The sequence below is a fragment of the Miniopterus schreibersii genome (assembly GCF_964146895.1).
Source record: "Miniopterus schreibersii genome assembly, chromosome: 7".
NCBI classification, from domain to species: Eukaryota; Metazoa; Chordata; class Mammalia; order Chiroptera; family Miniopteridae; genus Miniopterus; species Miniopterus schreibersii.
Genome location: NC_138108.1, coordinates 31,550,753 through 31,563,301, shown reverse-complemented (window position 1 = coordinate 31,563,301; position 12,549 = coordinate 31,550,753). Strand labels below are relative to the sequence as shown.

At 35.6% G+C, this 12,549-nt stretch overlaps 1 protein-coding gene across 2 annotated transcripts in view; it reads right to left on the bottom strand.

Annotated features, from left to right (window-relative positions):
* Positions 1 to 10,677: 10,677 nt before the first annotated feature.
* COL5A2 (collagen type V alpha 2 chain) overlaps positions 10,678 to 12,549 on the bottom strand; it is a 254,405-nt gene continuing 252,533 nt past the window's right edge. For both annotated transcript variants that reach the window (XM_081142182.1, XM_081142181.1), the window contains one exon: positions 10,678 to 12,370. In XM_081142182.1, the coding sequence (XP_080998308.1) occupies positions 12,224 to 12,370 (147 nt within the window). In that variant the 3' untranslated portion in view covers positions 10,678 to 12,223. The remainder of the gene's footprint in view (positions 12,371 to 12,549) is intronic.

Sequence of the window (12,549 nt, the reverse complement as noted above, 5' to 3'; positions counted from 1 at the left end):
GGGATTTTGATTTTTTGCTTCCAGGATAATCACAGCTAACTCATGTACCAGAATTCTTATAAGTGTGCATTTATTTAGTAAGCCACTTAATCATAAGATACTTACTGAGCACATCTAATGTGCTTGATACTTATCAAGCACTGAGAAATATCTTAAGTGAATTTCCTCCCATTGCTAGGTGGTTCCTCTCTATTCCTGTCATTGTTTTCTATCCAGTCATTAGAACACCATTAGTCCCTCTAATATCTCTCCTTGACAGTCTCATCTATTTCCACAATTTTAATCTTCACTTTAACTGAACATGACTCATAAAATTACATCTGCAGCGAAAGACAAATATCACATGATCTCGCTTATACGTGGAATCTAAGGAACTTAATAAACTGATGAACAGAATAGATTCAATGACATGGAAGCATAGATGAGATTGATGAACGTCAGAGGGATGGAGGAAGGGCGGGTGGGTGGAGGGGTAGAGCAACCAAAGAATTTATGTGCATATATACACAACCCAAGGACATGGACAATGGTGGGGAGAGGGACTGGGGAGGGGGAAGGAATGGGGTGGAATGGGTCATTGGGGAGAAAAAGGAACATCTGTAATATTTTAAACACTAATAAAATTAAAAATAAATAAATAAAATTATTAAAAAAAAATTAAAAAATTACATCTGCATTTCATGAAACTAGAAACTCATATATTCTATGGCCTAATTGAGATCCTTACTAAAGTTTTCAAATATAGTCACGTGCACCATAATGATGTTTTGGTCAATAATGAACTACATATATGAAGGTGGTCCCTATTAGTTATAACGGAGCTGAAAACTTCCAATTACCTACTGATGTCATTGCTGAGTTCCAGTTAGATACAAATCTAAAGGTCAGAGGAGACGTCCAGGTCAGAGATACATATTTAGGAGTTTCAGCTTATGTATGGTTTTTACATCCATGGAAGTAAATGACATCATCAAGTAACTGAGTATAGAAAGGAGAAAATGAGTAAGGACTGAACTCTTGTGGTATTTCAGTATTTATAGGTTGGTAAAATGAGGAGGAAGAAGCTCAGACAATGGAGAAGAAACAAAAGGAAACAAGGAAAGAGCAGTGACCTAGATGCTAAGTTAAAAATAGTTTGTTATTTAAACTTTAGAATCATAGCATATTAGGAAGATAAATAACCTTACAGTTGATGTATCCCTAGGCCACTAATTACAGATTTTAAAAATGGAGGTCAAATAACATTATATCCCATCCCTCTGTCCTATAGATGACAAATAGTGATGCAATCCTCCAACTCACAGTCATATAATCACAGCATGGTCTCGCTTGGTGGAGAATTAAATTAATTCTTTTTAAAACCTTCAAAGGGCACATGAACAAAAATTATTTCACCTTGTGTTTGAAATAAAGCTTATTTTATGTCTTGAGGATGAAATTTATACAGTCATTAGAGCATATTTGGAAAAGCAGACAAAAAGAAAAATTGATTATCCATGTCTCACATCAGTGGACATTTCCTTAAAGCCTATGTATATTGAAACATAATTTTGACAATACTACATATGCAATGTTGCATTCTGCTTATTTCATTTAACGCAATACTATTTTATCTATTAAAAAGTATTCTTTTATTTTGGTTATAATTAGGAAAAATATAGAGGAAACTCTTTTAAAGTAATGCCTTCAAAGTTAGAATTCACATCAAAGTTAACTTACTTTTATGTAGTTTACATTAAAATTTTACTTGTCTGGGTTCTATTGTAGAGGAATGTGCTTATTTTTAAAAGTGAGTCATCAACTGAAAAATATTTTCCTTTCAGACATAATTCTCCATTTAGTCATAATTCACAAATGAGCTTGATACAGAATTGGTGAAAACATTCTATATGACAGAGCATACATGAAATCTCTTCCCAAATTTTCATGTTCCCCAGTCTGCCACACCTAAGGTTTTCAGAAATCTTATGAAGAATCACTTGTTGAGTCAATGCCATAGAGGAAAAAAAATACCATCCATAGCCAATATTTTTCTAAACAAATTTTTCTATGATGATATTTTTGCTCCTTTTTTAAATGTCTTTAAACTTTGTTCAAAAACGTATTTAAATTTAAAATTCTTAAGTGTTCTCATTAAAATGCACAGAATTACTTGGCATCTTTTAACCATATCTGACATGATTTGTCTTAACAGAAATCTGGCTACGCTTTGTGGTCCATAAAATTTATAAATGGGAATTATTATATTTTATACCAATTTAGTGATGATGTAAAAGCAATGATATGCTTATTTCAGTCTTGCAAATGAGACATTTCATAATTAAATAGATGGGAATGAAAATGACAAGACTTGAACTCTGTCTTAGATTAGGTTCTCTGGAAACAGACTCTAAGGTGGAGAGTTATGTGCAGAAGGTTTATTGGAAAGTTATCTCAGGAGATACATAAAGGAAGGTTTGGATGGAAGAAAAGTTGACCCACATGTAACTGACACTGAGGTTTCAGGCAATCCTACAAGAAACTCTGGAACTGAGATGGCCCTTCAGAGTTATAAATCATTGGAGGCCAGAAATGAAATGGTCCTTCAGAGTTGTTATAGTTCATTGTGGGCCAGAACCTGGAAGGAATGGGGGTTACCGTCAGTAAGTCAGTATTGGTGACAGAGGGCAATTCTCAATGAGAGGCATAACTGTGAGTCCACAGTAACAGATATTCCCAGGGACTGGTAGGTCAATGGTTAGGCTTTGAAGAGAAAATATGGGTGGAGCAACACATTATCTACTACAAGCTCCTATTCCATTCTTAGCACTCTGCTAAACACTATAAGAAAATATAACACATGATTGCTACTCCTTAGGAATGTGTTATCTAGAATAGATAAGTTGAACCCATATGAAATGGTACAAAAGCATTCAAGATGGTGAACAATTAAGTGCTTAAGTGTACTGGGCCAGCCATAAGACATATAGATAGTAGATCAGAAAAAGAATTGGCCAGTGATAATTTTATTGTCAGGACAGTCTTCTTTAAGTTGTGCAACAAAGAAAAGTTAAGATTTAAGTAAACGGTGGAAAGAGGAAAACCATTTCAGACTAAGAAATGAAAGAAAGAGGAAAGACAGAATCAGGAATGATTTATTCCATACCCATGGAACAGCAAAAAATTCAGGCTACCTAGATTAATTCATTTCAACTCAGCAACACTGAACAGTTACTAACTGCAAGGCTCAGAATCAAGTAAGTGCTCAAGAAGATTCAAGAAGAGTGAGATACCATAAAATGTAGACAATAACATATCACAGGACTCACTATAATAAGTTATAGTAGAGAGATATTAGATACTAGACAGGCACAATGAAGAAACAATCATGCCCATTTGGAGACTCTCAAGAAAGGCTACAAGAGGAAGGTGGCATTTGAGGCAGACTTTAAGTAACAGAATGTTTTCAGGGATAGACTAGAAGCCCACAGAAAACACTGTAAGGAAAGAGGTGCAGAGTTATGAGGTATATTTGGCAGTTTAAATTAGCCCAATTTCAGATGGAGCATGGGTGTCACGTGGTGGTGTAAGAAATAAGGCCGGAGGTATAGATTGGTACAGAGAGCTTAGAATAGCAAGATGACAGGGTTTGGGTTTGGGTTTTGATTTTTTAAATGTGCTTCTCAGTGTACAGCCATATAAAGGCTTGACATCCTGGAATGCTGCTGCTTGAGGGGAGCTGGGGTCAAGGTACATGCGAGGAGACAGGATCAGGTTTACAGGCAACCGAGAGATACCTATTGTGCAAAGAAAGAAGGGCGCATCTACATTTTAGGGAAGAAGAAAATAAGGCTAAAGAAGCTTGGCAAGGCATCAAAGCACATTTTTTTTCAAAGACTAGACTAAAGGAAGGGTCACGGAGCGTAGGCACACTTGCTGGGGAAAATTAGGTTAAGGGGGGAAAATGAGGACGGCAAAAGGAGGGCAGCAGGAGTCACGCAAGAGGCGATTCTGATTCATAGGGAAGGACGCAGTGGAAAGTTACGCAAGCCCGGGCTTACTCACAGCTTTCTACGTGGCAGTTCAGCACAGCAGTGATTTATTTGGAAGGGCGGTTGAACAGGATAAAATGTGTGACTGATTGGAGAATGCTAGGTCAGGGGCGGCCGAAGTGGATTTGGAAATCCTTTTTATGCAGATGGTCGATGAAATCATCCTGCTCCAGATGAAATCATTAGGGAGTAAAGCTTCCAAGGGAGGGGGGAAAGGGCAGCAGGATTTGTACATGGTGGGGGGAGGCCGTGGAGGGAGCGTCATGGCGGGTCTGACTCGGCATCTGCAGCTTTTAATGGTTAAGAAAAGAAGGCTTTAACTTTTAGGCCTACGTTCACAATTAATTTAAGGGCTAGGAGCACAGAGAGGAAACTGAGCAGAAGGAAGGTATCGTTGGTGCTATTAATACAAAAAATGATTCAGATCTGATTTTTAAATTTTTGTCTTGAACTTAAGCCACCTGTAGGCTGCCTTCAGTGGAGTGAGCAAAGGCACAGGTTTGGAGGAATGAAGGTGGTCACTGCCTGTAAGGGCCCAGAGCACAGCATTCTGCACAGAAACAGGTCAGATGCGTCCCAGGGGCTTGGACCGCAGCTTCCTTTTTGAATCTTCAGGGTTTACATTTTAACTACAGATGTCTTCAATTTCTGTTGCATTTTTTTTTCATTAAAGTGGCTAACAATTGTGATCATTCCATATCTCCAGCTGCCTTTCATTAAAAGATCTATCTCATAACAGTTTCAACTGCTGGGAAAATTCACATAAATGTTACAGTTCCATTTTCCTCTATTTATCACCATTTGAATCCATATTTTTTTTTCACATATGTGCAGACCAATTTTTTACAGTATTGATGGCATTTAACCATAATTGCTTATTGCATAGCTTTTGGTATGCACTCCTTAAATTGTGGTGAATCATACTGTTTGATAAAAATAAATACAATCTTTGAGGTGTTTTTTTGTTTGTTTGTTTTACTTTCAGAACAAATACTCAAGATAGTCACATGGAAAGGTATTAATGTGAATTAAATTATTTGAGGTGTTTGTTAATGGCATCAAAATAAAATCAGCAGAGAATTGTAAGTACATATTATATAGGGTTATGCTAAATTAGTATAATTTTATCTTTAGGATTTTCTATTATAACAGTCTTGCTGGTGTCTTTGCCTCGATTGATTTTCAACCAGAATTTTCGTCCTTTTTTTAAATTCTCTTCTATTGGTCTTTTTCACTTGATCTTAGCCAAAAGTCCAAGAAGTGATCTATTGGTCTTCTTGAGTTTAATCATGAAAGTGTAAAAATGAGAATGCAGACTGCATTATAGCATCCAAGGTGGCTTCAAGCTCTCCTTCCCAAACGTTATGGTTACTTTTAACAACCAAAACTCAGGATTCTATAACTAACAAGTAATATTCCTAGTAATAGGAATAGACCTTTCCTCTGTCTTTTTTCCTTAAACACCAGGGCTCCCCAGTGATTTGTCCTAGATCACCACTCCCTTTTTACATCCTTGAGTGATCCCATTCTTGCCCCAAGCTCTAAATCCCCGATGTGACGGCTCACACATCTTTGTGATGGCCCACCCTATCTTCAGCTGCATGTTCCATTAACAGATGGCATACATCCTCAGCCTGCCCCCTTCCCTATCCTTCATCGTAGTAAACACCAACATCTTCCATTCAACTACCTGAGCCAGAAACTTAATAATAATCCTAAATTTCTTGCTGCCTCACCTCCTCACTCTTTTATCAGATCTGTTGATTCTATTTCTAAAACATCTCCTCAATCCATCTCTCTTTCTCCATCCTCAGTGGCCTTATTTCCTGTGTCTTTTTTCCAACCTTGTTCTAATTCATCTCTGTTTTCAGTCTCATTTAATATTAAAAATTATCCCTGAGTGCTGCTTCCAAGGTGCTCTTTCTAATATGCAAATCCAACACGTCTCACTTGCTTTAAACAGAATATTTTGAAGTAAAAGTTCTATTGATATTTTGGATGGTTCAGATTTAGTTCAAAGGGATTGACCTACATACAAGATATTCAACATTTTTGGCCCATTTGCAAAATGCCTAGAATACTTTCCAATTTTTATGATAACCACAAGCACCCTACTCACACATTTCCATGGGCCTTCTAGAGGATATGGTTATACTCTGGGCTGAGAACCAATAATAGTTTCCAAAACCCCCCCCAAAAAACTCCTTCAGAATAACTTTCAGTCTCTTTAGCTTGACATAAAATTCCCCTCTTCCTACTTCATTAATTTGTCTCCTAAAAACCCTTGCATATAATCTACTGTCACAGCCAGCCACGTTGGGGTTACCCAAACAAGCTCTATCTTTTAAGAACTCCAAGCCTTGATCCACGTTGCTCTTTATGTCTGGTGTGCCTCCATTGCTTAAGACACAGTCTTTATCCCTCAAGACTCATTATGAAAAACCTTTTCCGGGTACTCTTCCTTGCTTTCTCTCCTCTCCAAATCCCAACCTAGTTTAGATGACTCAGTTCTGTGGTTCCACTGTGCATATTTCATTAAGATCCTTTACCATCATGTATTTATTCAATTCAGTTGGTGTGTTGTTATGTTCTACTCACTAAATGTTAAAAAAAAAAAAAAGCATACAAAGCATGGAGTGGCTTCTTGTAGCATTGACTGGATAATCATTTTACAGTCCAAATAAAAAGTATCAACATCCTTACATAAAATACACACACAGAACATACACCTACAACAGATTCCTAAGCTATAGTCTAAACCAATCTGCCACCATTGTGAAATTGATTTTGTCATGTGGGTTTTAAGTTTCACTCTATGTAATATTTATAATTTTTACAAATGATGTTTGATACTTGTCATCCAACAAAATTGATGATCCTGGAAGATCCTCCAGTGTATCCTGCTCTTTCTCCTACCCCCACACTACCTTCTCACATTTACAGGAACTCTGAATAAACCAATTTGAGAAAATTACTTTAACTATGCTTTCAATATTCACTGGACAAAACAGACAAAAAGTATATGAATGTTTTCTGGCATTTTCTTTTACACCTAATAAAATCAGACATTTTAATATTTGTCAAATTCTGATAGAATTTAATCTTATTGTTTCAGCTGCACTCTTTTTTCTAACAATATTAAATATCTTCTGCGTGTTTATTGGCATTTATATTATGGCTTTTGTGAGTTATCTGTATAGAAGTATGCATATTTTATATGTTGTGGGGGTTTTTTTACCGGTGCCTAAGGGCTTTTTGAAGGTAAAGTACATTAAATCTTTTCTGTCATATTTATTACAAAAGTTTTCCCAGTTGAGCACGCTTATTAAGAGTTCTATAAAATATATTTAAAATATATTTTAGAATCTAATCTTCCAACATTTTACATTATTATTTATATACATGTTTTCATTTTCATTCTAAAATTACAAAATGACTGTAAATATTTTCCGGTAACATTTAGAGTTTTTTAAATTGAAATATTCAGTCCTTTTGGAAATGTTTTGGTATAAGAGTTAAGAAAGGAAACATGCTGTAAAATGATAAACATCTATAAGTTTCTGTAATGCCATTTATGAAATAAATGAGAATTAATTTAATTACATATTAAATTATAATATAGATACATAGTTTCATTCCTAAATACTCTTCTTTTACCAAATGTAGTAGCTTTTTAATTATTATTTTTTATATCTAAAAGTGCCAGTAACCCATCTTAATTCATCATTTTGTTTCTGAGGGGAGAGTCCTTTATCACTTTCCTTGCATATTTCTTATTCCAATGAACTTTAGAGTGGTTTTGTCATGTTCCATGTTTTTAAAATCCTATGGGGGGAGGGGTATTAATTTATGTATTAATTTAGAAAAAATAATTGTATTTTTCAAATATTGAGCTTCTCCATGTGACAGTAGTAATATTTATTCCCATTTTTATCTTATTTTACATATCTCAGTGTTACAGGTTTTTTTTCAGTTAGGTTATACATATTTCTTGTCATTTTAGTCCTTAGTGTTGTATGTTGCTATTATCATTGTGGATAGAATCACTTTGTCTATAATCTTCTTTATCCATAATACAAATAGAAACAGTAATAATAATACAATAGTAATAAAGGCTTCGCATTAGTACATAAATCAAGCATAAATGCTCTCTAAACATACTTTTCTAGTTATGTAGTATGTAACTTCTCATCATTCACTTATTAAATATCTTTTGAATAAACACAAATATCAAGCAGTTTGTTGGATCCTTGTAAACAGTCCTGCCCTTGTATCAAATATAATTCATAGAGAAGGCTGACACTAAACAAATAATCATACAATTGTATAAAGCATCATGGGTTGTATAGAAAAATACAGGATGCCAAGAAAATTTACAACAGGGGATGTTAACCCAGGTGGTAGTGAAGGGTGTGGAGTCTAGAAATGATTTCATGAGGATATAGCATTGAGCAGAGCACTAAAAGATGAATACAAGTAAACTGGGCAAAAGGAAAACATATGCAAATGGTCTTTGACAAGATGAGGACTCTGGCTTTTAGGAAATGGACAGAAATTCATTGTGTGTGGAGCAGACAGTAAGGAAGGTAGTGGCAAAATAAAGCATGATAAGTAGGCAGGGGTCAGGTACTGCCAGAGCTTCGTAGAGTTTAAAGATTTTTGTCTTAGAAGATATCATTGAAGTTTTTAAAGATGCATTGTGTATGTGTTGGGTTGTGTTTTGGGGAAGAGTCTGGTGACATATTCAGATTTATATTTCAAATTCACCCTGGCTCTCATGGGAAGAATGCATCAGAAGAGGGCAAGAATGGATGCCTGAACTCCTGTTAGAAGGCTATTGAAGGTGAGAAATAATGATAATGTGGACTAGAATAGAGGCAGTAGAAATGGAGAGAAGGGTATGGCCTTAATGAACATTGAGGAGGCAAAGTTTAAAATACATAGCAATACCAGAGTTCTGGCATGGTAAGGAAGAGAGAGGTGCCAAGTATGACTCCCAGGTTTCTGGCCTGCCTAAATGGGTGGGTGAGGAGGAGGTTATTGTCTAAAACAGGAAATATAGAACATAAATCAACTTTGAGATAGAAATATGAATTTTCTTGAACATTTTGATCTATAAGTACCTCTGAAACCCAGTGAGGATGGTGAAACATTTATACAGGCATTTATTGAGCTCTAAGGAGATTTGGGTTGCGTATATGTATTTGGAGCTATTGACATATAGAGAGCAATTAAAACCATGGTATGGCTAAGGGCCGGTGATAAGAGAGTATTGAGTGTGAAGGCAAAGAGGGAAAGGCTGATCTCTGGGGAATGCTGACACTTAAATATGGTATAAAATGATGCAATGACAAAGGAAGCTTAGAAGAAAAGCTGCCCTTGGGTAAATCAGCCACTTTGATAAAAAATAATCACCTTACTGGCATGCCCCATGCTCCACAGGCTTTTGGTTTTCATTGAAGCATCACTGCCTTGGTTTGCTGCTGTTGAACCTCAGATCCAAAATGAGCTCTAGAGATTAGTCTCCTGAAATCTTCATAATTTCAAAGAAAGAATTGTGTGAGTTGCTCTTTATTCATGGGGGGATAGGAACTCTCAGTGTGGTAATTGCAATCATTTATTTTCCTGATTTTTTTCCACTTGCTTTCTGCTATATAACACCATTCTCTTGAGAAGGGAATGTTGTCTATAATTTCTTTGGATATCTTTTCAATTTGGAATAAGTTATATTGATCCTGGCCATCATTTCCCAAATTTTGTGTTACAAGTTGGGGAATTTTTCAGCATTGTTTATGCTTTCTTTACTATTTTTCTCCTTTTTCTTCATTTCTGTTTATTTTGCAAATTTCCATTTGTATTTTTTAATAAACTAATGTCACCATCCTCCCAAATGTAGATTATTTTGCTTTTGATCAAATAGAGTTTGAGATGTCTGTTGGATGTGAAGGTAAAGAAGTCTACTAGTCTAATGGGACCTATGAATCTAGAATTTAGGCAAGAAATTTGAGGGTCTTTGGCATTGTTTGGGGCAGCCTTTTATTTGTAACATTCTTGAGCTCCAAATATAAACTAGAATTTCTATATTTGGAGATTATAAGTGTTTTTGACAAGAGAATCACCGCATGTTTCTGCCTCATCTATCTGAACTTGACAACTTGAGTAGGTTGGACTTGAAAGAAGTTTTAATGCAAACAAACTCACAAATGTATTTAGATATATAGATATTCAAATTCAAGATGTAGATCCCAATTCAAAACCCATTTGGGGGAACACAATGTTGTTAAATAAATATTGAAATAAAACTCTGAAAACATTAGGCTAAATTCATATGTGATACACTTTGAGACATATGTTTTATTATCACAGTTTATTCAACCATGAAAAATCAGTTGCTTTTCTTTTTTTATCAATAATACACCCCTGAGATGTTTAAAGGCATAGACAGTGATAATTAGTGTCATGTTTCCTCCATGAGTGCTGTTGTAAGTTGATTTTCATATATAAGCCAGTATATGCTCAGTGGAAGATGTTTGTTGTTTTATCTTTTAAACAAATGGTGAACAAAGAATACCACAACACCTACTTTTCACTATTGGAAATGAAATGGATCTAATACGTTCAAAGGAATTCCACAAAACAAAAACCATTGACATGACAAAAGCGTGCATTTAATTCGATGCTTTGCAGAGAGATACATGACTAAAGTTGTGTGCATGGCTTGTCCTTTGGGATGGTCCCAGCTGTTTATTTTTAAAGAAAAAATAAAAATGGAGCCAACAAAATGCAATTAAGGGGGGGGGAACCTTGAGACACAGGGGGACCTACACGTTCTAAGAAACATGCAGGTTTTACAAAACATTCCTGATACAGTTTGACAGATGAACAGTGGACAAGGCACTGAAACAATGCTCCCTCTTTCAGAAACGGGTAAGTCTAACAGTTATGCTTCCACAAATGGTATTGATGAAACCATCTTTATTTTTAAAGAATTTTATAGAAGGAATTTTAGCACCATCATTAAAGGAAAAATAATAATACATTTTAGCCCTGCCTATCTCCAGTCTTGGAATAATAACAGAAGCATAGCACCTTTTAGTATCTAAAATATAAACAAGAATAGTAAGTCCATCCCAGCTTCTAGAGATGAGGTAGCTCATGCTAAGAAATGTTGGATCATTTTTCCTATGAGTTCAATGGCCAAATGTTCTATTTCCAATCATCACATTTGATTAGAGTCAGCTCCACAACTCTGAGTTTCTAAATCTTTTTCTTCATTATAGGCTTCAGGATGATGAGACTGTGCATGTGGAAGACTCTCAACTTTGGGTCCTGGACATATGTTTATAAAGCTGTATATGTAATTTTTTTTTTGCATTCATCTTCTTAAACAAGAGAGTGAAAATGTATTCAATGGTATACTGATGTAACTTCTAGCTATATTAATAGACTGAGTCAAGAGGGAAAGAGACCTTTAAATTTGAATGAGAAAAAAAATCTAAACTTACCACCCTTTATAAAATCTAAGATCACTTTGTTTTCAAGAAATTTCATTGAATATATATTATTTAAAAATTCCATTTAAAACAGTGAGAAACTTTCCCCCCTCCAAGATTCTCTTTAAAGAGTCTCTGTAATAGTTATACAATATCAAGACATGCATGAGGGTTTCATTCACAAGGATAAACATTTTGATTTCATTTTTAATTGATCATCTGGATATGAGAGGTCACAAAAAGGCACTGCTTTCTATTTTTCAAATTGCAGACAAGTGAAATAAACATGTGCTGTGGTTTTACATACCCCACTCTTTAAGCTACCTGCCAGGAAGAAGAATGTTCTCATAAATACTAAGCAACTTTGTCATTGCACTGAAATAAATGGAAGAAAACAGAGATTTATTCATTCAATCAGTTTACTTTTTTAAAAGGCGGTCATTGTCATTGGTCATCTTAAACCTAAACGTCTGTATTGAAAAATATTTTAAATCAATTGAAACTTGAGGACTGTAAGTAAAATAAATATTCTGAAGGATACGGAGGCCAGGCACGTAAGGTCGTATGTACAAAGCTGACGCAGAATCAGCCACTGCTTCAAGAGTCTCAGGATCAGCTTCAAACAGTCAAAGTTCTCGTGAACGGCGGTGGTCATTGACGGTGAGGGTGCTGCTCATCGTTGATGCATTTTGGTTTGCTTTACACAAAACAAACTGGCCCAATTTCGATGCCAAATTCTTGGTCTGTGCTGCCAACATCCACAGGGGCGAGATCTATGATGGGCAAGCGCGCCACATTCTGTGTTCTGTATTCAAAGACGGTCTTGCCCACGTTTCCATTTCGTTTCTAGAATTAAATTGTGCAGTGGGTTAATAGCACATACAGGCTATTTCAGAGATGTTAGACAGTAACTTCCAAGCCAGTTTTCATAGCAGATAAGGTACAAGCAACGATTTTTAGAGCACTACTTAAAAGAGCACTGCTAACAAAGTGAGGTCCTAGCAAGGCTGGAGGACATTTCCTTC